The 24,867-nt window shown below is 43.7% G+C and overlaps 1 protein-coding gene, 1 long non-coding RNA gene and 1 pseudogene across 2 annotated transcripts in view; 1 reads left to right on the top strand and 2 right to left on the bottom strand.

Annotated features, from left to right (window-relative positions):
• Positions 1-2,407: 2,407 nt before the first annotated feature.
• On the bottom strand, positions 2,408-7,436 carry LOC101834731 (annotated as a pseudogene).
• Positions 7,437-7,721: 285 nt separating this feature from the next.
• Positions 7,722-24,867, top strand: part of Fam124a (family with sequence similarity 124 member A) — a 64,486-nt gene continuing 47,340 nt past the window's right edge. The window contains exons 1-2 of the mRNA XM_005075282.4: positions 7,722-7,883; positions 15,196-15,227. Coding sequence (XP_005075339.2) covers positions 7,822-7,883; positions 15,196-15,227 — 94 coding nt within the window. The 5' untranslated portion in view covers positions 7,722-7,821. The remainder of the gene's footprint in view (positions 7,884-15,195; positions 15,228-24,867) is intronic.
• LOC121137843 lies at positions 10,150-13,985 on the bottom strand. The gene is made up of 2 exons (XR_005875116.1): positions 13,763-13,985; positions 10,150-10,345 (listed from the first exon to the last, which is right to left on the bottom strand). It is a non-coding gene; the product is annotated as an uncharacterized LOC121137843 (long non-coding RNA).

The following is a 24,867-nucleotide window of genomic DNA, read 5'->3' as shown; positions in this document are numbered from 1 at the left end:
AGAGCCAGGGTGACATATGTGCTGGCTGACAATACTTCCAGCCATGCCTCAGTATCTCTCAAGACAGTCCTTAGGCTTGGAATGGAATATCTGTAGGACTGCAGGAAATACAACCAGAGCTTACCAGTAATGCTCTCCTGACTTCTTCCTACAGGAGAAGAGAGAAGGAGCTGCATACCATGATTCCAGTCATAAACATTCAGTAGCTTGGAAATGGAGTATGGGGCCCACGAGACTTAATTCCCTGTGCTGATCAACACACAGCTCTTGAGTCAATTAGCCACCTACAGCTCTTCCCCCAAATCACAATCAGTGAGACTTCTAAGCCCTGGGGAAATGACTGGAGACTGTGACACTGTTCCAGCTTTTCTCCCAAACAGAACTGCATCTCCCACTTGCCAGCCAATGGGAACACTTCTGTCCTCTGCAAGGGAACTAGATTCCAATGCATCACACTGTGACGTGGTCCAGAGTTTGGGTCCTGCCTGTCCTTATGCTGAGCTCATTCAAGTGTCATCTCATGTTTCAGGTTCTTCTTGTCTGTCTATTCCTTGGTGTCACTAAGAGTGCTTCTTCCCCTACTACTGACACCGTTCTGGCTCCATATTTACAAAGAGAGACCAGAGACAAGGTATTTGAACTCAGCCGAGTTTAGTTTCCTTGACAGCAAAAGGAGAAATGCAGCTCTACTCAGGGATTGGTTGGGGTTAAATAAGAGATGTGCTTGAAATGTCCCTACACCTAGGAAAGTGGGTTCTTCATGGCTGTGAGGCTAACAAGATGGTGGGGTGCTTGTAGACTTCCTGTTTTGCCTGAATTCCTGAATGTTTCATGTGTCCTGCTTTCCAAGTATTGGTGTACCTACTGGTGAATTCATGAAAGCTGCAATCATCAGCATCTCACTGCTGCCATTGTCTTCTTGTGCAGCCCCAACTACTTCTTCCTAACTGAATTGCTTTTGTGCAACTCTGAGCCCATCCCTGCTAGGAGCCTCAGCCTCCTTCCCATGTGCACGGGAGCTGTTTCCACCTGCTTGCTCAACACATGGCTCTTGTTCTCATACAAAACTGGTCCCAGGTATTGGGAGCACAACAAGGTACAGAAAATACCATGGCCCTTCTCTCATGGAGTCAGGACAAGGTGGGGAAGGAGGGGCAGCGACCCTATCATCTATCAGCTGTTGGCGGCTTAGAACAGCAAAACAGGGGACTGTCCCAGAGGCTTAGTCACAAGGGAAGTATACTGACAGAAATGTGCATTTGTTCAGACAGGGAGCCTGGGGGAAGAGACAGACATGCACAGGTCCTAAGACGTAACAGGGCTCCAAGTCCTTTCCTATGGTGTATGGTGGCTTACCCGACACTCTAATTTTTATTCTGATCTTTCTTTTCAGAGTACATGATTCCTTTCCTTCATGGTGAGATGGTAAGAATGCACCCCACCCTATCTCTCTCTCTCTCTCTCTCTCTCTCTCTCTCTCTCTCTCTCATACACATACATACATGCACACAATTAAACAAGTTTATTTGTTTAATTAGCCACTCTGGATTATAATCCCCAGGGTGGTAGGGATCTCATCTATTGGTAGATTTCTTGCATTTGCATATGCAAGTTTACCCTCTTGGTTGGTAATTAACTACATGAGAATGATTACTAAATGATAACATCATACCTTTCACAGTGCTCTTCACTGTGTGTTTGAAATTGTTTAGAAATCTGTGTGTTGCTGCCTTTCTATGACTATAACCAAGATAAACAATAATTAGGAAACTCAGGGTTTGGGCTCTTTCTATCTGTGGTTAGCTGACTCCATGGCTTCTGGGATATGCTAAGGCTAAATGTTGTAGTATAGAGCAAATGTCTCACTTTATGGTGGCCAGGAGATAGCAAAATAGGATCTGAAGATAAGCTACACTTTCCGTGGGTCTGCAAGTGACCTACTTACTCCAGGCAAGTGCTACCTCCCAGTAGCCCATTCAGCTACAATTTAAAAGAAGGGCCAATGAAACAGCTCAGAGAGTAAAGGTGCTTGCCACCAATCCTGGCAACTTGAGCCTCAGCAAAGACCCACATGGTAAAAGAAAAACAACTTCTGAAAGTTTTCCTCTGACCTCCTCCACCCACATGTGTACCTATGTACACACACAAAAGATTAGATGATAGATAAATAGGTAGATAGATGGATAGATAGACAGACAGGGAGAGAGAGAGAGAGAGAGAGAGAGAGAGAGAGAGAGAGAGAGAGAGAGAGAGAGAGAGAGAGAGAGAATAAAAATAAAATAGTTACTGTTTTTGGAAAGTATTACTTGACCCCCAAGAGACTGAACATTTGGCAGACATCACAGCAAAATTAAAAATAACCCCCCTGCCTTTAAGAGTCAGGGTAACCAAATTTATTTGCCTTTGATTTCCCATTTAACTGGCTTTTACAACTTAAACTCATGCATAGCTTTAATCTTAGGTTATGTATTCTTCTGTGCCCCAACCCAAAGTAAGATAACGTGTACGTGTGTGTTGTGGTAATCATGTGCTGAAAGCAGTCAGCAGGTTGTGGGATGGCTAATCTCTACATCAACTGAAACCTAAGCAGTCTGGTGAGACTATGACGGATTACCCCATTTAGACCTTTGAAGGTGGAAAGAACCCACCCTAAATGTGGGCCACATCTTCTGGTGGTGGCTCACATAAAAGGGCATGGAAGAAGGAGATTTTGCTTTTTGCCTACTTGCCCTTACTCATAGGAAAGTTCATCTATTCTGTTGCTGAGGCATTCCTTCCCTGACATTAGAACCCACTTCTTTGTGATTCCAATGTAGACTGAAGACCATGTGCTCTGTAGGGACCCTCCTGGGCTCTAGCACTAGATTGGAACTGCTGAAACATAGTCTCACAGATTCAAAACCTCCTGGATTCTTGGCCTTTCTGTGAGAAGACAACTGCTGGCTGTAAACCACTTTTAATGAATACCACAACCCCCCTTTTTAATGAGTCACTGGGGCTTTTATTTTGCATGTAGACCATTGGGGGGGTGGTCTTGCCTATGGCCACCCTAGAGATAACATGTGGTTCCAGACAAAGCTGGGGTTTCCAGCAGGGTGCCAGGTGGTCAGGAGCTTTGAACTTCTAAGGAAGTGTTGGCATGGGAGGAGCAAGCACTGGATTGGCCTTGAGGCCACCCTGATGACATCAGAGAAAGGGTGTAAGAAACTGGTGGGGCTCCAGGGATTTCCAGCCCATGATTTACGTGGCCAGGGGCTTCCTGAAGGACTCACTGGCAAACTTGGCATCACTGCTTAGATGTTCCTGGATTGTAAGGATCTGATTTACTTGGCCAAGCCCCAGATTGGCTAGGGGCACCAGTCTTGATCTGCCTAGTGCAGAGCCCCATCGCCAGGTCAGCAATGACAGTATCCTCAGTGTCCCCAGAGTGATGGGACTCCATGACACCCTAACCATTAGACTGAGTCAGCTTACACTCCTGCAGAGACAGATTCAGTTCTCTTGTGTAGGAGGAAGTCTGATGCCGCCATTAAACATGTGACTTATTAGAGGCACATACAGATGAGGTAATAAAAGGGCGGTTTACCACACCGCTAACCACACCCACTTTAGGCAGGACTAAAGACATATACGTACGTAGGCGGAACTACGTCACTAGCCAGGCCCACTTTTGGGCATGGCTAGGGGCGTTACAGGGGAAGGCATAAAAGACAGCACACAGGAAGTCTCGCTCTCTTTTCCTGGAGATCGGCTTCCGGTTCGGCCACTGAAAACTGCTCCTCTGGGTTTGGTATCTTGTGAGTAATTTTCTACATTAAATACTTAGCGTTACTGTCAGTAATTGTGTGTCGCGTATTGTTACAGCGTCCGATAAAGCCTACACTCTTGAGCTGGAGGCAGCTGCAGGACTTCTCACCCAGTCTTGTCAATCCATATAGGGTTGGTTACCATGAGATCATCCCCAACCACCTGGATGCCTGCAGTAGCTGTGCACTTCTGCTGAGTTTCCCGGTCATCCTGGTCAAAAGGGTCTTTGATGGGCACCACTGGATACTCTGGATGAAGGATTTTACAAGTCGGGCATGGTGTACCTGTTGGAATCATAGGAAGCTTGAAGTCCAGGTCATACTTGCCAGGCCTGAAGAATTCAGAGGTAGCCATGTCCATGCTGATGATATCCTGGTCTATGTAGCCAGCCTTCAAAGTCATGGTCTTCAGCAGCTCCGGGGCTTCTATGTTCTCCAGGATGTTAGGCACAAACCTGTCCTCATCACTCACATTGGTAGCTTCCTTCCCTCATTTCTTCTTGATGCCATTCTTCAGGTTGTGGTTAACCTCTGCTCCAGTGCACATGGCTTCCTGGAAACTAGACGCCCCTGCAGGCAGGATTGTGAACTCTTGCAGGGCCAGCGTATTGCCAGCATGAAAATCACCATTGATCACATTGGAAGTTGGGAACAGCAGGATGACTTCAGGGTTGCCAGTCAAGTCAGCGATGGGACAGTAAAGGGACAACCCCTTTTCCATGGCACCAGCTTTGCAGCCAGGGACACTATCAGGATGGCATTTGCACCAAATTTAGATTTATTTTCATGCCATCCATCTCAATCGTCAATCTTCCCTTGTTCCACAATGGTCAATTTCTTGCTACCCAGAGCAGGTGCAATCGTTTTATTAATGTGCTCAGTAGGGTTTGAGACCCTTTCCCCATATAGCATGTCTTATTGTCACGGAGTTCTAGGGCCTCATAGATGCCAGTGGGGGCACCGCAGCTTGGAAGAGACCTTTTGAGGTACAGAGATCAACCTCAACAGTGAGATTCCCATGAGAATAAAAGATCTCTCTGGCATGGATTTTGAGAATAGACGTGGCAAATTTCTGGATCTCCACACAGGAATAAAACAGGTTTCTGCAGACACTGAAGAAAGAGTTAAGGTACATGTGCACCACCCTGTTCCCAAGCTGCCAGTGAGTTCTCTTTTAAAATACACATATTCATTCCTTAAGAATTGTATTATTCCTAATAATAATACAATTTGAAAGCAAACTTATACAACAAACATCCCACACAAACGTTGAAAACAACCTGTGGATATAGACAGACAACACGTTTGGAGTGCTCATTGCTGTTCTGGGTTGGTAGGGTGACTTCGTTCCTGATAAAAACTCTTTCAAAGATTTCCATGGAGAATCTCTCATCCCTCTCCCAATGCCACACTTTCTGTGCTACTCTGTAAGCACAGAGCAGAGCCCTTTGTTAGGGGCAGCCTCAAACCACAAGCATCAGACACAGACACACAACAGTCAGATCACAGACAGGCTGGCAACCACAGACAGAAGAAACGGAGATAAAAGTGGAGAATTCAAATTTGGGTTTCCCTTCATCAAATTTAATTAAGAATTGCTTTGTCTTCATTCCTTAATGTGAGACCAGTATGTTCTGGAGTCTCGGGGGTTATCTTTAAATGTGTTAGGCAATGCACTTTGACCCTTTATTAGAGAAAAAACCAGAGGAGAGATTTTAGCTCACAGGTTCAGAAGTTTCAGTTTGTAGTCAGTAGGCTCCGTGTTTTTCAGCCTCAATGTTACAGAGGGTGTGACAAGGTAGAAGTGTTCACCCAAAGGGAACAGATAGGTCCCCAGTGACCTCCAGCTAGGCCCTGCCTTCTAATAGTCCAGTTAACTATGAATTCATCCAGGGATGATCTACAGATGAGGTTAGAGCCTTAATGATCCAATCATTTCTCAAAAAGCCCATCAACAGGTCACCAAGCTCTTAACACATGAGATTTCAGAGGACATTTTTAGATTGAAGTAAATTGGAATATGTCTCTATACCAGACTTTTTGTTTTAGGCCACCAACTAGTTCCCTAATCATGACACAGAGGCTTATTATTAGCCTTAGTTTAGCTCTTATTTGAATCTGTTTCCCTTTATCTACATTTTGCCTCAGGACTTTTATCCTTCCTTCCTCTTTTTCTTTCTGTATATATTACTTTCCTGCTGTCTCCATGTCTGGATGGCAGGTGCCTGGCTTCTGGTCCCAGGAGTGTCCCTCTTTTTCTCCCCCATTCTCTTCTCATTTTCTCTCAAGTCTAGATTTCTCCTCCTAATCATTCTTTCTGCCTGCCAGCCCCGCCTATCTCTCTTCTACCCAGCTATTGGCCAATCAGCTTTTCATTAGACCTCGGGCATGCAGGATAAAACAAATGCATCACATCTTTACATCATTAAACAAAGACAACATAAACTAATGTAACACACCTTTACGTAGTTAAAGTGATAGTCCACGACACGTTTCTCCTAAAGAACTGCTTCTTTAAACTAATGAACACCAAATTGAATATAACATCCATTTTTGCTTGTTTGGGGGAAATAATTTTAGGTTTAGGAAAGGTTATTCAGACTTGGTGTGGGCACACTCACCTACATTTTTTTCTGATTGTGACATTGCATTTCTACTCTGCTTTTGTTTGCCACCTTTCTCTTTTATATAAATAACATGGTTATTAAATAAGAATCGGAAAGCAATGAAAACCAAGTAAAGTGGGAAGAAGGAGCAGGGAAGGAGAGAGGAAAAAAGGAAAGAGACAATATTGCTCCTCATCGCTTGTCACACAGGAGTGACACCGCTGGGCAAGTTGAGAGTGGGACTTCAGCTGGTTAGGCTTTGCCTGTGACTCTGACAGCTCACTGAACTGGTACCTGGCATGTATCAGGACTCACAAACTGTTTTTACACATATGATCTCCCGTAACCGACAATGGAGGTTCAGGGAAGATAGCAGTAGCCTAGTAGTGAAGAAATTAAGGTTCAAGGAGGTTAAATAACTTGTCTGAAAAGAAGAGGTCGCTGGGTTACAGCTGGGTGGTAGAGCATGTGCATGGCCACCGGTTCTGTCCTCAGGGCTACCCTTCAGAAGAGAATTTCTGGAACACACAAATAAGCAACTTCCACGCGTCTAGTGACAACAGCACTAGGGTTAAGTCTGAGTTATTCTTACCCCATCACCACCAAGTTGCCTCATCTACGAGAGTAAAGATGACCTCCTGCTACCTCAATCATGAACCCACCCTGAGGGATGGCAGGGTTTAACAACATCCACCAACCTCTTGCTTCCAGATTTCTTGAATACAGGAGCATCTAGCTCTCTTCATGCTATTTTGAAACAGATAACAAAAGAATCTATGTGGGCAAGTTGGGTCAGTGAGAAGCTACTCTGGCTGGTTTGCACGCTGAGCAAGGCATTAATGAACTCAGCTTCGGTAGTACTGAGGAACCCGGAGGAAAACACCCATGTGTTTTAACTGGTTCTCAAATGGTGACATTCCACTCTGCCGTGGTTGTGTCCGTGGGTGTTTCCCGGTGCTGCTAGCAGACTGAGGCTAGAAAATCTCTGGGCAAGCCCAGGGACTCCGAAGTCTTTACTGTGCGCCCAGGGGATGGCAGCTTTACTGCCTACACTCCCATACTGTCTGTACCAGTCACTATAGAAAGCACAGCCGCCGAGCATTTACCCAGGTGGGTGCAAGATTAAGCACTGCACGCCCACTACACCCCACGCTTATAGAGATAGGCCACCTCACACACCTCCCCCCACTCACGCTGGCGATCGTGCACACGCGCGCATCCCGTGCACACGCTCCGATCCTCCTGGTGGCACCCGGGCGCGCTCGCGCAGCACAGAGCGGAGGGCGGGGAGGGCGCGGCCGCGAGAGGGCGCGGCGAGCGGCTGGCGCGCCGGGCCGGGTCCTTGCGGGGCCCGGGTAGAGGCGCTCAGAGGGACCCGGGGCCCAGGGAGCGCGGCGGGCACGCGCGCCATGAACACGAAGGCGGGCGGTGAGGAGGAGGACTGCGTGGACTCTGGCGCCGAGACCGGAGGGTGAGCCAGATCAGGCGGGGTGGGAGCTCAGGACTGGCGCTCAGTATCGGGGCTGGGACTTGGTTTCTGCCCGCCAGCGGCGAGGTCCCGGGCTGCCTGGAGCAGGGAGAGGAGGGGCGAGAAGGGCCCCACCCGGGACTGGAAGGTAGTGGGACCCTAGGCTCAGTGTTATCCTTCGAAGTCCTGTGGCCCTGATGCCAGGTTCAGCCAGTATTTCCTGTCACATATAAAAGCTCCTGCACTTGTTCCCACCAACTGGGGAACTCCCGTAGCTTGGAGGCCTCCAGGAGTCCGGCCCTGGAGATAGGAAAGCAGGTGGGGGGGGGGGGGTCGGGAGGACGCTTGGCACTGAAAAGACTCTTCAAACCCCGCTAAGACTGCATAGCTCACTTATAATGTGCTGCTGAACCGCCTCTCCACCCGGCCATCCTTGAGTACCCTCAGGATGCTGTGATCGGGGTCTTGTGTGCTTCAAAGGACGCAAGTAATTAGCTCAAACCTCTGGAGGCTAGTTAGCCTTCTCCCAACAGCAATTTTCCTGAGTAGGACAAAAGAATGTGTTTTCAGATACGAATGTCCTGTAATGGTTTCCACCCAGCCCCAATCTAGAGTATTTTCCTGTGCACAGTCAGCACCATGTCCAGGATGCCCAGTAGGAAAGAGTGTCTTCTCCTATCTAGAGAAATCCCGATACAGGTCACGGGTTACCCAGACTACAGAAGACCGCGGAATTCCTGAAGGGTGGAGAGATTTCAAGCTAATTTTAGGATTTGGCAATCTACCGAGGACGGGGAGAGAGGCCTGTTCCAGAATGAACCTCAGTTCTGACCTAACCCAAGAAAGTATCCCTCAAACTCTTCCTGCCTCCAACCCACACCCTTCCTTGCAACCTCCTCTGTCACCCCATCCTAAATCTGGACCTGCATTCGTCCCTACAGTGGGCTTTCCCTGTTGCCCAACTGCAGTATCCACGGTGGAGGAGTAACTTGATTTGAAGCCCCCACCCCACCCACCCTCGCTTTTGCTTCAATTCTGTTGGTATGAAACTTGTCAATTTATTACTTTCCTGATTTTTGTGGTGCTGGGGTTCCAACCTAAGGCCTCATGCACAATAGACAAGAATTATTCCACTATGCCACAGCCCCATTATTTATCAACTTTAGTTGACCATCCTTGGTTCCCATCTCCTCCCCCATGGTTTGCTGAACCATGAATAGAAGAAACAAAGCAAAATTTGCCAGCTCTTTTGTGGTTGGTGTGAAGCAACCACTATCCCACTAATTTCTAACTTGCAGGGCTCTCCTAAAGCAGATAGTTGTTGGAAGGGCCTTGCCTTGGGGAAGAGGGAGTAGCATTCCCTTTGAGGGGTGGCTTCACCCCAGATGACGGGCTAGCATGAGAGCTACCAATGACTCCTGGGAAGGGCCACTTAATATAGAGACACCACACCCATGCTTCTACTTTCTGCTTGTCACTAAAGACTGTTGCTATAACAGGGCAGAATTGTTTAAAGAATTCTTATTGCATCACTAGTAAACTTAAGTTAAAATGTAAAATGAAATTATTTGAGATAGAAGTTTTAATTCATGTCCCTTAGCCTTGTTTTTGCTATCTACCCCGTATACTCTGAATTTCAGTTTAGCTATCAAACGTGCTATTACTAGTCGAATCATTTTTTCTGTGTTTTCCCTTTCTATTCTAGTCAAGTATAAAGCACACAGAACTCAGTAAATGTTTGCTACTTCTTGTTGTTGTTGTTGTTGATGATGATGTTTGAAACAGGGTCTCCTGTAGTCTGGACTTGAAATCACTAAGTAGTCCATGACAACGTTAAGCTCTGATCTGCCCCCTTCCCAAGTGCTGGAATTACAGGAATGTACCCCATGCAAGGATTTCCTTAGTATTGTCCCTCTGCCTTCCAAGTGTTTACAGCTCTTTTGTCTATCAAGGGCAAGAACTGAACATGGCCTTGAACTGTGAGCTCCTCTCATGCTGGCCAGTTGTCCTCAGGTCTCTCTGCTCTTTGACCTGGCCATCCTGGCATGCTTTTCCGGTGCCTGGCTTTTGCAGAGCTTCCCTTTCTGCCTGGCATGCCTGTCTATCAGGGTAAATTCTCTCTCTCTCTCTCTCTCTCTCTCTCTCTCTCTCTCTCTCTCTCTCTCTCTCTCTCTCTTTCTCCAGCTCAAGTGACATACCCACTAGGATGTCAGTCCTTAACTTGGGATCAGCAAATGGCTTCAAGAAATATATAAAATAATAGACTTGGTAAAGTTTTGTGAGAAGAAAAAGATTTAATTGGATTCTCAAACTAGCCCATGATCCCTTGTAAGTCAAGTTAGGGAAAATGTGAGATGTTTCTGTGTCGGCAGTGGCAGTCTGAAGGTGGGCAGTCAGATGTTGGGTGTCTGGAGTTCAGTGTGGAGCTCTAACATGACGTCGTCTTTGGAACTGCTCTTGAAGCCCTGGAAGAGATGAACTCAATTGAATGTCACAGCAAACATTTACCCAGCATCCACTGCTCGCTGCCTGTTGTTCTAAACCTCTGCATGCCTGGTTGGCTCACTGAGTCCTTAGCCAGCTCAGCAAAGCTGGCTGTCCTTAAGCCCAGCCTTGAGAAGCCATTGCATTGAAATGTCAGTCAAAGGCAGGGAAACTGATGACAGAGCCCAAGAAGGAGGATCAGACTGTCCTGGGAACCAAGAGAAGGATGGGTTTTTGAGAAACCAAGGTCCGTATTATCTGACTGAAAGCTCATTAAGATAAGGACTGTGAAGTGCCATTTTACTGTTGGGACACTGAAGTGAGGCTTTGGCAATGGAGTGGTGGTGAGAAGCCAGATGAGATTGTCTCTAGAAAGGAGTAGAAGGCAAGGAAGGGGTGAGAGTGGAGCCATTTGTCTAGAAAACTATCCAGAAAAATGATGAGTAGAAATGATGAGTCCAATTTAGAATACCCTGCTTCAACCTCCCAAGTTCTGGGGTTGCAGTCATGTGCCCTTGTACCAAGCTCCATACATTCTTTATACCCAACACAATAGACACTCAGATGCTTTTCAACACCTTAAGGAGCCTGGGCATAATCATTCAGAATACACAAGCCATTCTTTGGTATTGTCATTATTGTTTTGCAAATAGGATGCAGTATCATTGGGTATATGGCTTATTGGTCTGCAGCCCAAGGCTTCTGCATGCAACCCAGTAACCATTCTCAAGAAACCATTTCATCTATAGTTAGCCCTTGTTTTCTTCTGGAGGAAATGCTGCCTTTTCCAACCTACCTACACCTACCATGGGCCAAGACTAAAGGCAGACTGTTCTGTGGCATTCGATGTCATTTGGAAGCTCCAATGGGAAATGAGCCTGTGCTTCTGTGTGCTGTTAGGAGAAACTAGCAAGCCACTTTTGGCAAAGTAGCTTATGACACAGAATCTCTTAACAGAGGGACAGGCAGTTCCTTGAAAATACAAATAAAAGCCAGTGCCAGCAATGGTAATTTCATTAGTGAGTCTCCAAGACATGGCCTCTACCGGGCCCTTTCACATGTGGCCACACCTAGTGAATTGTTTTTCTTCAGTAGTTTGGTCTGGCATCAGTGGACTTCTACCTCTGTGTCAGCTGTCACTGACCTTTAGGCAGTGTAACGCCTTTCAGGGAACTACAGCCAGTGCTTGGCTGGAGCCTACACGAAGAGGCAAGAGCTGAGAGGTGCAGCAGGTAGATGGGAAAGAACAGGCACGGAAATGTTTGAAATGGGCCAGCAGTTTTTAAAATGACTTTGTAGTCCTGTATGAAGTTTGTGTTCAAGGCTAGTTAGCTCTGTTACCGTGACCTTCAATTTAGTGTGCTAAGAATAAGCAGGGGAAGTCCATGACACAGGGAGCCATGTGTTTGCAACAACAGGAAGGTCACTTTTACAGAAAAGCCAAGTGCAGTTCTTAGGCCACAGTTTCCTGGAAAAGCAAATCTAGAAAGATATTCCTTTTATAAAATGAATCTCTCTGCAAATTGCCTAATGAGACCTCCAGCAGTGGTGAAGTATCTTATTTACAGAATGCCTTCCCATATAATCTAAATACATGCAATTTACATACAGATATTAAAACAATATTTGGGAGATATATAGATATAGATATATGTGGTGTGAGACAATAATCCTGTATTATTATATGTCATCTACTATATAGGTTCAAGAATTTTACATCTTAAAATGCCTAAGTTTGCCTTTTATGCTCCATTCTGAAAGACTTGCATGTTGTGTGCAGAGCTGGCAAGGGAAAACTTTGTGATGTGAGACCAATAACCAGAACCTCAAGCTGTCCCTACCTACCCTAAATAAGTTTGAGGAGCACAAAATCCTTCAGAGCAGTCTGGTCAAATACCTGATTGTTTCCTGAAATTATTTTTTGTCTATTTCTTCATGAAGCTGTTTTCAGTGTTACAGTTTGTCTTTCACTGGAACTGCCATTAAATAAACTTATTTATGGCATGAGCCATAGAAGTGGAAATACCTTGACTCAGTCGGTATTCCCAATCATGGTAATTTTTCTAAGGACAAGGAAGTAAATGCATATAAAACTTTATTCATAAATATCTCATCACCCTCTATTTTGCTAACATGAACCAGAAACAGTCACACAGCCATTTCCAAAGAGAAGGGGTTGAGTAAATTACAGTGCGTCACTTCATCTGAAATGACAACTACAGGCGCCACTAAACAGCATGTTCAAATGGTTTTAAGTGAAAAGAGCAGTTCAGAGCCATTATCTCTATTGTTGTGGCAATATTGATATACGGATTACATAAACTTAGAACCAGAAGTCTGAGAGCAAGGTGAAGTCTTAGATGCCTCTTCTGTTTTCTGTGTTTTAATGGGATGAAGACCACAGAGCTGGCCAGAGACCACCCTTCATGGAGAAAGGGGTCTGTGTTTTAATTAGTCCTTGGAAGTCAGACATGATTAGATTGGTGTTGTGCAGATTGGCTGTGTGTGAAGGAGTTGGAGTTCACAAGTTTGCCAGAGACTGACCAATTGGCAAGCCTAACCCCAACATTGCCATGAAAGTCTTGAGAGATTCAGGGGGACCTCATGGAGGGGTATCCTTAATGCTAGCATTTATCTTAAAATACTATCAATGCACTTCAAGATTTTTTTTTTGGTTTTATGAGACAGGGTTTCTCTGTATTGTTTTTGGAGGCTGTTGGTCCAGCCCGGCCTCGAACTCACAGAGATCCACCTGCCTCTGCCCCCCGAGTGCTGGGATTAAAGGCATACGCCACCACCGCCCGGCGCATTTCAAGATTCTTGAACTATGGTTTCAGTGTTATTTTCAGTCTATGTCCATATCAATCTGTATGCAGAGCTTTACAACACTTGCTTGTGTGAATCTCATCTTTGGCAACCTATCTGAAAAGACTGGCACATTCTTGCTGTAGGACACATAGTAATATCACACTCTCCATGTCATATGTGGATTTCTGGAAAGTCTGGCCATGATCGTGGTGTGACAGAAGGGGCTTTGGCATCATTTGTTCTATCATAGTGGATGCTTGTTGGGCATTCACTATACTTTATATAGCTAGATTTCTCAGTGTTGTCCTAATGTGTTTGTTGGTGTCTGGCCCCAGAGAGAATTTAACATGCCAATGCTGGGTGCTGAAATCCTGGGTTTCAGTATGTCAGCAATCCTTGATGCTTTCTTTTCCCTCAACTAATATGGCACTATGGCCTAGCCCAACCCATCCTACTTTCTAACTTGCTCATTATCCATCCACTCTGCCCAGTGAGTCCAAACCCTGTCATTTCCCACTTCCTGGTCTCCTTACAGATGCTGTCACTTTCACTTTCCACTGACTACATCCATTGCCTAGATTTAGACTCACCCAGGAGACACAGCTCCGGACAGGTCAGCGAAGATGCTACCAGAGAGGTTCCGTTGAGCAGGGGAGACCTGTCTTGGCTGTGGGTAGCATCATCCCACAGGCTGAATAGAAAGAGAAGGTGGGAGTGAGCTCAACACAGCCTTCATCTCTCGCCACTTCCTGTCTGTGCACAAGCTGACCAGTCGCCTCATACTCTTTCCCACCCCAAACAAGCCCTTCCACCCGCCCGTAGGTTGCTTTTGTCGGTATTTTGTCATCAAGAGTAATACGGCAACTAATAAAATTAAATTAAAATTGGCACGTGGGAGTGCAGTTTTTAAAAAGGTAAGCAAATTCCTTTTGCAGTTTTTATTCTTTCCAGTTTGAAACAACAGTGATTTTTGACTACTAAAACACTTAAAAAAAAGAAAGCCAATGTCCGTTTCCTTCCATTTTATTCCTTACCAATAAATCAGGGCATCGTGATCTGAGCAGTGTAGTAATTTTAACACATAAAATGCAATTTTAAAGAAAGTTTTATATGCACTATTTGAATGTGGTAAATAGAGTGAAAATCGGATGGTTCAGGAAAGGCAACTGGAGGCTAAGGTGATAAAAGGAGTGTATTACCGATGAAATTAAATAAGATGTAGCAGTTTATTTGCCTAACTGCATCACTAACTGCCAGGCTCTGTGAGTCCCTGTATCCCCAAGGGATTAATTTCCTACTGAGAATGACTTTGGGGTGCAAGAGAATAAACAGCTTCTACATCAAATTCCTTGCCAGAGAGGAAAGCCTCCACAGTCCTGCCCAGAGGGATTCCCATTCTCATAGAGACTGACTGCCAGCCACTGAATTCTCAGCCTCAGCATAAAACCTGCATGGACCACTTCTTCTCAACTTCTTCCCCATCACAGCCCACGTCCTGCGACTCTCCTAGCTAGCAGGAATGGACTAGGAATGGAAATCAACTGAAGTGCCCTGTGCTGAAGGACCCTGCTGGTAAACAAGTCCTGGAGTGTGGCCACACCCCTACTTCCCAGCCAAATGCTATTCTCCTTCTTCAGGGGTCACTTCCATCATGTTGTCAAAGAAGCATCCCAACGATGCTGTGTGAACATTGGGAACGTGCTCTTTAATGAGAGTGGTAACCCTTTTGGGGAAATGGGAATCTATTGGAAACTTAGAGTCTTTCTCACCAGAAAAATAAACAAACATTCAAAAACTTTCCAACAAACCAAGAGGGCCTGAGAACCCTTATGAAAGCCCCAGTTTTGCTTTCAGAATTCAAGCATTTGCACAAAAGAAGCCTCAACACTGTTTTTCACCAGTGACAGCTTTAGCAGGCAAATGCTTCTAACTACCACATCACCGCCAACGAAGCTTTTAGCTCAAGTGGCTCATTTGGGTAAAGAAAAATGAGATCTAATCCTACTTACATCTTCTGTTTCAGGTCCGACTATAGCCATCTGTCCTCCACAAGCAGTGAGTATTCTTTGCATGTCCTTCAAAGTTGTCTTTTAAATTTTTAAAATAGGGTTGCATCACTTTCCTGCTTGCTCTCCTCCTGTCTACCCCCCCATGTACCCCAACCCCCTTCCAAATTCATAGCCTCCTCTGCTTTAACCATTGTTGTTACATGCACACAAAGAGAAGAAACACAAATAGAGCCTGCTGAGTCCATGCAGTGTTGCTGCATGTGTAAGTTTTTAGGGAATAACCCCTTAGTATTGGATAACCAACCAGGGGCTCATCCTCGGGGAAAACAAATTCCCCCTCTCTCAGCAGTTGTTAATTGAATGTCATTCCTCATCTAGGTGTGGGGGACCCCGTGAGCTCTCCCCCATCTATGCTGATATGTCAATTGCTGATGGAAGGTCTTGAGTGGCAGCCATGTTGTTGCCATCTCATGGGTGTAGTTTCCCTGCCGTGGCTGGAAGGCACGGTCTCACAGCAAATTGCTTGGCCTTCTGACCCTGAGAATCTCCCGACCCCCTCTTCCATGATGGTCCCTGGGCCTCAGATGTAGTGAGTTGTGTAGTAGATGTATCACCTGGGCCTGGGTACCCCACAGTCCATTGTTCTCTGTGTTCTGACTCGCTATGCTTTCTGAAATGGGCTCTGGTTGCAAAAAGGATCTTCTTTGGTTAGGGTAAGATCTACACTTCACTCTGCATATAGAGGTAAGTGTTTAGAGTATAGTTAGGAATTGTGCTGGTTTAGGAAAGGGGCAGTTGCAGATTCCTCTCTAAGATCCGTGACCTCACATGTAGTTGTCTGGGTTTACAGTACCAGGAATGGTTTCCCTCCTGTTCAGTATGCCTTGAGTCCAATTAGACCAGTAGCCGTTGCTAAGATTAAGTGCCACTATTGTACCTTTAGGGATACCTTGTCACACTGGTGGTTGCTGTGGTTTGTAGATGTCAAAGATGGGTAGGACTAATGATGGCTTGCACCCCTTAGCAGCTTTCATAGTGCTTTCTAATGCCATGAAAGCTAGTTTCTTGGAAGAGGTGTCCAGGTCAATTTTGGTCAAATCCTCTGGGTCCTATGTCCAAAATGTATAGTGGCTTCAGCAACAGGGACTTACTTTCAGCTTTTGGGAGGTAACCAAGGACAATAACATTAGCCTATATTGTTTTAGGATCCTTTTGAACTCCCCTGCCCAATAACTCAAAAGCAGGTCTCCCGTGCCTGGTACTAGGATTTGTGTTAGATAGTCTATGGCTCTTGGGTAGAATATTATAGCTAGCCCAAAGTGGTGTAAATGCATTTAAACTGTGTGTGTACTTATATTCATTTATTCACATATACTTATATGTTTTATATGTAATTCTAGGTAAGTATAAAATAATAATTCCCTGTGCCCTTTTCAAACATCCTGAGTTTTTCTCTATTTCTGTAAAGGTTGTCATGGGGATTTGATTAGGATTGGACTGAATCTGTAAATTGCTTTTGGTAGACTTGTCATTATTACAATCCTATTCTGTCAATAATGAGCTTGATATCTTTCCATTTTCTGATGTCTTCCTTAATCTCTGTCTTCAAAGATATATTGTTTTCATTGTAGAGGTCTTTCACCTCCTTGGTTGTATTTATTCCTAGAGATATTTCCTTTCCTTTGAGAATGTTATGAATGAAATTGTGTCTATGATCTCTTTCCCAGTGTGTTTGGTGATGGTTATAGAAAAGCTACTGCATAAGCTGACTCTATGCTCTGCTGCTTGGCTGAATTGCTGATTATTTCTAAAAGTTTTTGGTGGAACTCTTGTTGTCTCTTGTATATAATATCAGATCATTTGCAACTAGGGATGGTTTGACTTGTTTTCTTTCTCTTATTTTACTCCTCCGGCTAGAGCTTCCAGAACTATATTGAAAAGGAGACAGCCTTGTCTCATTCCTTAATTTAAAGGGATTACTTTGAGTTTTCCTCCATTGAGTATAATGTTGACTATGCACTTGACAGTGCACAATACCCTTTATTGTGTTGAGAAATGTTCCCTATAATCCTACTCCATCCTGGGAAGAAGGCATATGGGATTTTGCAAAGGCCTTTTCTGTTCCTATTGAGGTAATCATTCAATTTGTCTTCAAAACACACTTATATGGTTTAATACATTTGTAGACTCATGTATGTTAACCATCCTTGAATCTTTGGGATAAACCAAATTGATCATGGTGGATGATCTTTTTGATATATACCTGTATTTGGTTTTCACATATTTTTGTTGGGAATTTTTGCAGCTGCACTATTGGCCTATAATGTTCTCTTTGTTGTGTCTTTGCCTGATTTTGACATTTGAAGATTACTGGATTTGTAGAAAGAGTTTGTAGGAGTTCCTTCTGCTTTTTTTCTGCTATGAATGCATCTAATTTCATGCTTTTCTTAGGTATTTCAATCTCTTTATTATATGTCTGATTTACTTGTTGATCTCATCTTAATTTAACCTCAGTGGTTTGTATACATCTAGAAATGCATCCATTTCCATTAGGTTTTCCAGCTCAAAGGAGTACAGGTTTTTTTTAAAGTACTCCTTTATACAACTCTAAATTTCTTGTTCATTTCTGATTCTATTAATTTGGATTCTCTTTCTTTGGTTAGCTGGGCCAAGGGTCTGTGGATCCTCTGTATCTTCTCAAAGAAGCAGATCCCAGATGTATTTCTTCCTTGTACTACTTTTTGTTTCTGCCTCATTAATTTATGCTCTGATTTTTATTATTTCTTGCCATCCACTGGATTTGGGTCTGGTTTGTTGTCGTTTTTCCAAGTTCTTGAATTGCATCATTAAGTCATTTATTGTGCTGTTTCCAATTTTTCATTGTCAGGGCTTAGAGCTCTCAAGTTCTCTTATGGGAATGTTTTTAGTGTGTCCCAGAGATCTTGTTGTGTTTTTGTCTTCATCTAGTTCCAGGAAGTTATTTCTTTCTTGATTTTTTCCTTTGACCTACTCATCATTCAGTTGAGTTGTTTAATCTCTATGAGTTTGGGTACTTAACTAGAGGGATTTGGGGCGTGGGAGTTGTTTGCTTGCTTGCTATTAATTTTTAAGTTTTATTACATTATTGGTAGATAGTATACATTAAGTTTTTTCAATATTCTGAATTTGTTGAGATTTGTTTTGTGTCCCAGAATGTTATCTGTTTTAAAGAAGCATTGATGAGCTGCTGGGTAAGGTATATATTCTTTGGTGTCTGGGTGGAATATTCTGTAGATATGTTAGGTTCATTTGATGCATGATGTTATTTAATTCTGATGTTTCTCCCTTCATTTTTTTTTGGTTTTTACGAGACAGGGTTTCTCTGTATTGTTTTGGAGGCTGTCGGTCCAGCCCAGCCTCGAACTCACAGAGATCCTCCTGCCTCTGCCTCTGCCTCCCGAGTGCTGGGATTAAAGGTGTGCTCCACCACCGCCTGGTTCTCCCTTCATTTTGTTGTTGCTGTTATTCAAATGATCTATTAGAGAAATTGCAGTATTGAAATCACCTACTATTGGTGTGTTGATGTTAATCTATATCTTAAATTCCAACAGTACACTTTATAATGAAATTAAGTGCACCAGAGTTTAGGAAAGTAATGTTTTCTTGGTTAACCATTTCCTCAAGTAGAATAAAGCATCTCTTTTTAGCTCTTCTGATTAGTTTTAGTTTGAAATCTATTTTGTATTAAGATGGCAATGACTGCTTGCTTTCTACCCCCGTCTGTTTAGAATACCTTTCCCCATTCTTTATAGCTGAGTTTCCTATAGTCAATAGAAAATTGGGTTTTGTTTCTTAATCCACTCAGTTTGTCTGTGCCTTTTGATTAGAGTTGAGACCATTAATATTTAAAATTATTATTGAAAACTGTGTCTTGGTTGCAGCCATTTTAGTGTGTGTGTTGTTGTTGTTTTGCTGCTTATGTTCTTAGTTGTACTTTGTATTGTAGTAATTACAGCTTTGTTTTTTTTTCCTTGTAGAGTCTCTTGCCTATGCTCATTCCTCTTCCCACCAAAATGTTGCTTTAAGCATTCTCTGCAGTGTTGATTTGGTGGGTATGGATTATTTTAGCTTATTAGTATCATGGGAACGTTTCCTTCCTTCTTTAACTATGCCGGATTGTTGCAGCAATCCGGATTGGCATGCCTGGTCTTTAGAACTTTGAGTATATTGTTCCAGGCCCTTCTAGATTTGAAATTTTCCATTGAGGAATCAAGGTTGTCTTAACAGTCCTCCAGGGCTCAGTGGCACAGTGAGCATCTATGGAGTACATGCTTTGATAGTGAGTAGGGATTACCAAAGGAGTCTTTTTCCAAAGAATGTGATATGGGAAACTCTAGCCCTGGGCTGGAGGCTCTTCCTTTTCCTTAGATATATGACTCCTCTCCCTATGGAAAGCCAACCTGATTGATGTGCCCTGAGCTTAATCAGCATCCTCTAGACCTTCTAGGAATACCCTCTTCAGGAGCCAAATTAATTCATTCCTTAACACCAACCACCCCAATCCTGTTACATGAAGGCTAAGAAAAAGCTCAGAGCCTATGCTGCCCCCTCTCCTACTTTCCTTCCTTCTACTACTGTCTCTGCAGGTAAATATCACCCCTGCCCAACTTGGAAGGGACACCCTTCTCTAATAACTCCTGTGAAGTGTGTTATGGCAACACCAATACCAGCAAATGCTATAATTGTGTAATTTAGCTGTCATTTCTCCATTCAAATCTAGCTCAAAGGAATAAACTTTTTAGTGACCCTAGAGATTATACCAAGTCTGGGGACTGCTAAGCAACTACTCTCACTGAGCTATACCTCTAGTCTGAAATGTAGACATTTTTTATTAATCCATTTTCCTATTTTTATAATTCCTGGTTTATAAGTGATCATTAGGTGTAATAAATATATGAGTAGCAATAGGTTTTTATGAATACTTACAACTTTGAGAGATGCTTATACTTGATATCGAAATATAAGTAAATGTATGCACAAAGAATGATACCTCATATCTAGACGGGATTTTTAGAGATTAAAAGCATTACATCAAAGCCGCTTGTATTGATTGAACATTTGTTTTTAAATTACCCAAAACAATTGTCTTACAATAAAAGCCTTGACTTTTTGAGTTGATGAATACTGAATTGTTCTGCCCTCCCTTGCGATCCTGTTAAAACTTCAACTCCAATTCCCAACTGGATAGACAGTTAATTGAATCATTATGTTTATTGATGTTCTACTTTGGTTTTCTTCTGCAATAGGGACTGTGAGAACAGCTGAGTATCTGGAATTGTAATTTAATGTCAAATTATACTTGGTTATTGGGGGAGGCTGCAGTGAGCAGTTTCTGGTATTCTAGTCAGCTGAAGATCCAACATTGCCCCTTGGTTATTAAAGCCATTATAATCTCGAGAACAATACCTTAACAGCTGTACAGCTAAACCTCCTGAACTGTTGCTCTCCAGACTGCCATTTTCATTCCTGTTTGACCCAGACACTGCACTTTCTCAAGAATATTTTCTCTAGAGTACCTGCCTACTGCCATTGCTGAATTTGAAGCTCCCATTACCGCCCTCCAGGTCACAACAGCGAGCCTGGCCATCAGCTTTGGATGTTTCCCTGCTCTCCATTGTCTTAGCTGCAGTCTGGAGTCATAGCTCCTCTGGGGCAGCTGGGATCAGGACTTAGTCACTGTTCTTCCTGAAGTTACAGTGTTCACTCCTCACACATGAGACCTCATACACAGTGTGTGATTCTGTCAGGAACTGTGTTTGACTACAAATGGCAAAGACAAATAATCGCTAAGCAAATAGAGATTTATTGACCTCTATCATGAAAATGACCACAGCCAAGGAGGTATTGCAGATTTGGGGAACATTTCCAGTCATTCTGCTACACCGTGCTCAGCTTTTGGCTTCCATCCTTAAGGTGGCCTGAGAGTGATGATATGGCTACCACCAACACAACCGTCTTCACATCCTTATTCTCAACAGGAGAAAGGGAAGAGGAAGGCAAGAGTGTTACCAGAGTTTTTAGGGTCAAAGCCTGGCAGCCCTGACAAGCCAGGTTTAGTACCCATCCTCAGTACAACAACTAAAAGACACGGGTTACAGTGAAAAGCAGAGAGAGAGGTGTGGTTTTGTTTTGTTTTGTTTTGTTTTTTCAGTGTGACAACACTGGGATGAGGAAGCCTAAGTCCATCATGAGTTTTAGGTTAAAATAGAGGGTCAGAGGTAAGCGGAACTAAGCAGTCTGGATCAGTGTGTAGACCCTTCCTTCATTGTCATGGCTCCAGTCTCTCCTATACTATTACAGGAACTGTGTGGACTTGCTTCCTGGGAAGCAAGTTCCTTCTCTGGCACCAGGCTTCAGCTTTTCTGTCCCCCCACCCTTACCTCCACCCCTCCAGTACAAGACTCCTGGGGAAATTCTAATCTCTCGAGCACTGTTGTATCAATAGTTCCCATAACCAAGGGGCTGTTGAGCTACATTCCCAACCCAGCCCTTGATCTTAAAGTTTTCCCAAAGACATTACCTAGTCATTTTCTCATCCCTTGAACCAGGTCTTCATCAGATATTTATCTCTAGTTCTGAGGGGTCAGCAGCCCTCTAAGGAATATTGGTGGGTCACAGCTGTCCTGCTTCAGCTAGGCCCCACCCACAGGCAGAAGGCCCCTTGGGCAGTCATTAAAAGAGAGTGCAGTTTCTGAAAAGATTTTTTTAATTAAGCTTAAGATCTACTGTGGAAAACACAAATATTATCACCATGATGCAGCATGCTTTTCCAAATAGATTGTTAAAATCACATCTTCCCGACCTTATAGTCATACTCAAAGAGCAGACTAGGGGCAGGATGATAAGGGTGCCGTTGTCCTGAAAATTCTGTTGTGGAGGTCCCTCTCCATCACGAGGACTGTGTACGGTATGGTCCCCTGTATGACCAACAGGTTCAACTGATGCCTTAAATGTGCATGTGTAGGAGAAAACAGAAGAACCTTGTCTCTTTGCTCTCTTGGACCCAGAATGAAAATACAAGGAAGTAAACATTACCTCTGGGATCTGTCGTGTTCCGGCATGAGGGCTGAAGGAGTCAACCCTGAATGAAAATAATTAATTAATTAAAATAAAAAGGAGGACATGATGCTCCTAGGTATGTGGGAAAAAAGTTTATTGTAGATAAAAAGGAGAATACAGTCAGGGGCAGAGGCAGAGACATCTGGGAGAGTCCAGAGTGAACATGACCTGGAGCTGAGACCATGTGAAGAGAAGGGGAAGGCGAGAGAGGAGAGCCAGGACACCAAGAGGCCAAAGGAGTAAATGGGGGAAAAAAAGACCAGCATAGCCAAAATGACTGGGTTATATAGGGCATAGCAGCTGGGGGAAGGGCAGCCCAGCCCCTGGACTGGAGAGTTTAGGGTAGGGGGCTGGTATGTCTGCAAGGAGGACCCTGTAACAGATAGGGACTGGCATCCAGCATCTGCGTTGATATGTTAAATAGGCACCCTCAGCTATTTGTCCTGGGTTTGAGACCTAACATCACAGCCTTTTGTTGATAATAAGTGATAAAGGGTGACATAGTCATTTCTATGACTACTTCCTGTTGTCATAGAACTGTTGACACTGGGGCATTGATGTTGTTAAAGTCACAGTTAGTCCAGTCAATATCACTAGACATCTGAGAAGGATAAAATATAGCAGCAGCTATAACCCAAATGGCATGTTATCAATTAAAATGTTCCACTATGTTCATAGCAGCATTATTTGTAATAGACAGAACTTGGAAGCAACCTAGATGTCCCTCAACCGAAGAGTGGATAGAGAAAATGTGGTACATCTACACAATGGAGTACTATTCAGCAGAAAAAAAACAATGGAATCCTGAGATTCGCAGGCAAATGGATGACACTAGAAGAAACCATCCTGAGTGAGGTAACCCAGTCACAAAAAGAGAAACATGGCATGTACTCTCTCATATATGGATTTTAGACATAGATCTGGGGAGTGCCAGCTTACAATCCCATGGCCAGAGAGTCTGGGAAACAGAAACTTCATTTAGTGGCTAATCGAAGAAGAGGCAGACTCCCTTGGTTAAGTACTGAGCTGAACTCAAGAAAGCCAGTAACAGAGAGGGAGGACTGATGATCAAAGGGATTAAGACTGGGCTGGTTTAACCCCCAGAAACAGCTGACCTGACAAAGGTTAACTCTTGAATCCCAGGCATCAGCCTGGGAATCCAGCATGGGACTGATCAAGACCCCCTGAATGTGAGTGTCAGTGAGGAGGCCTAGGTAATCTATTGAGCCTTGGGCAGCAGATCAGTACCCATCCCCAGTATACACACGGACTTTGGACTACCATCCAACAATGAGAGATGCACTCTCACTCTGAACTCTTCGGGAAGGGTCTAGGCCCTGCCCTATATGAAATGACAGACTATGGACACCCCCATGGAGGGCCTCACCCTCCCTGGGGAAATGAGGAGATAATGGGGGGGTTGGGGGGAGGGCATGGGAGGAAGGGAGGGAAAGGGAGAGGGACCTGGAACTGACTTGTGAAGCAACCTTGTTTCTTATCTAAATTTAAACTGAAAAATAAATTTAAAAAAAAGAATTAGAGTTCCCACAATGAAAAAATAAAATAAAATGGCAATCTTACCTACAACAAAGACTACTGCCCTGCTTCCTTGGTGGCAGAAGTAGTCAGTCTTTGGCTGTCATATAGGACAACACTAACTCTTCAACCGCTACACAGAACAGCATCAGCCTTCAGCTGCCAGACCCAGAAGCTCTGAGAGGTTTTTGGGTTTTTTTGTGGATAAGGAACTTGGGATGGTTGACCTTACTTTAACCAGGTGGAGCACAACAGTCAACCCAATCACAGAGCACAATGCAACCCGACCATGTCCAGTTTCAGCAGAGCCCTGGAAGCAGGAGAGGTATGGAACAGTTTTTTGCAATGGTTAGTGTTACCACAATCCAGGTGGAGTTGTCATGCCCATCTGCCTTCTTTGGAGACGATAGGGTTCCAGCTAGGAGCTGGTATTTCTGTCTACTATGGGGAACTTTTTCATTAAACATTTAATGCCATATTCAGCAGATCTCTGAAGAGTTTGAGGAGTATAGTCTACTAAGCATACCCATGTTAAACAAACAACTTGTTTTAAACACATACAGGAGGCTAAAAAAGCTCATCACTAAATGAATTATATAACGGTTTATACACTAGTAGTTTTTATAAGATTAAGAATTTAAATTTTTATCCCTGTTAAATTTGAGCTTTAAAATTTTAAGTTGAAGATCTAATTGGAGATCTTTTAGCCTCAAAACAAAATTTTAAACCATAAATGCAGTCCCTAGAGAAGCTGGGAACCTTACTTTCCTGATCCTTTTATAGTGTACCATTATAGACTATCACAGGTTCTTGTATGACTCAGTATGCCCAAATAGCTAATCTTAACAAAACTAACAACGACAAAGAGGCTGGACATACATTACTGTGAGCCTGAGTATATCTTAGGGATTTATAAATCTTATTTTATCACACATACCTTATTTATCAAACATATGTTGTCCCTTATTTAATTTTTTTTTATAAATCTGGTATTGAACACAGTTGGCAAAAATGTAATAGTGTAGGATAGATTTTGTTAGCCTGTGTGTGTC

This window comes from Mesocricetus auratus, unplaced genomic scaffold (genome assembly GCF_017639785.1).
Source record: "Mesocricetus auratus isolate SY011 unplaced genomic scaffold, BCM_Maur_2.0 Super-Scaffold_100707, whole genome shotgun sequence".
In the NCBI taxonomy this organism is placed as follows: Eukaryota; Metazoa; Chordata; class Mammalia; order Rodentia; family Cricetidae; genus Mesocricetus; species Mesocricetus auratus.
The sequence above is the reverse complement of the archived record's forward strand: the minus strand, read 5'-3'. Positions and strand labels throughout refer to the sequence as shown.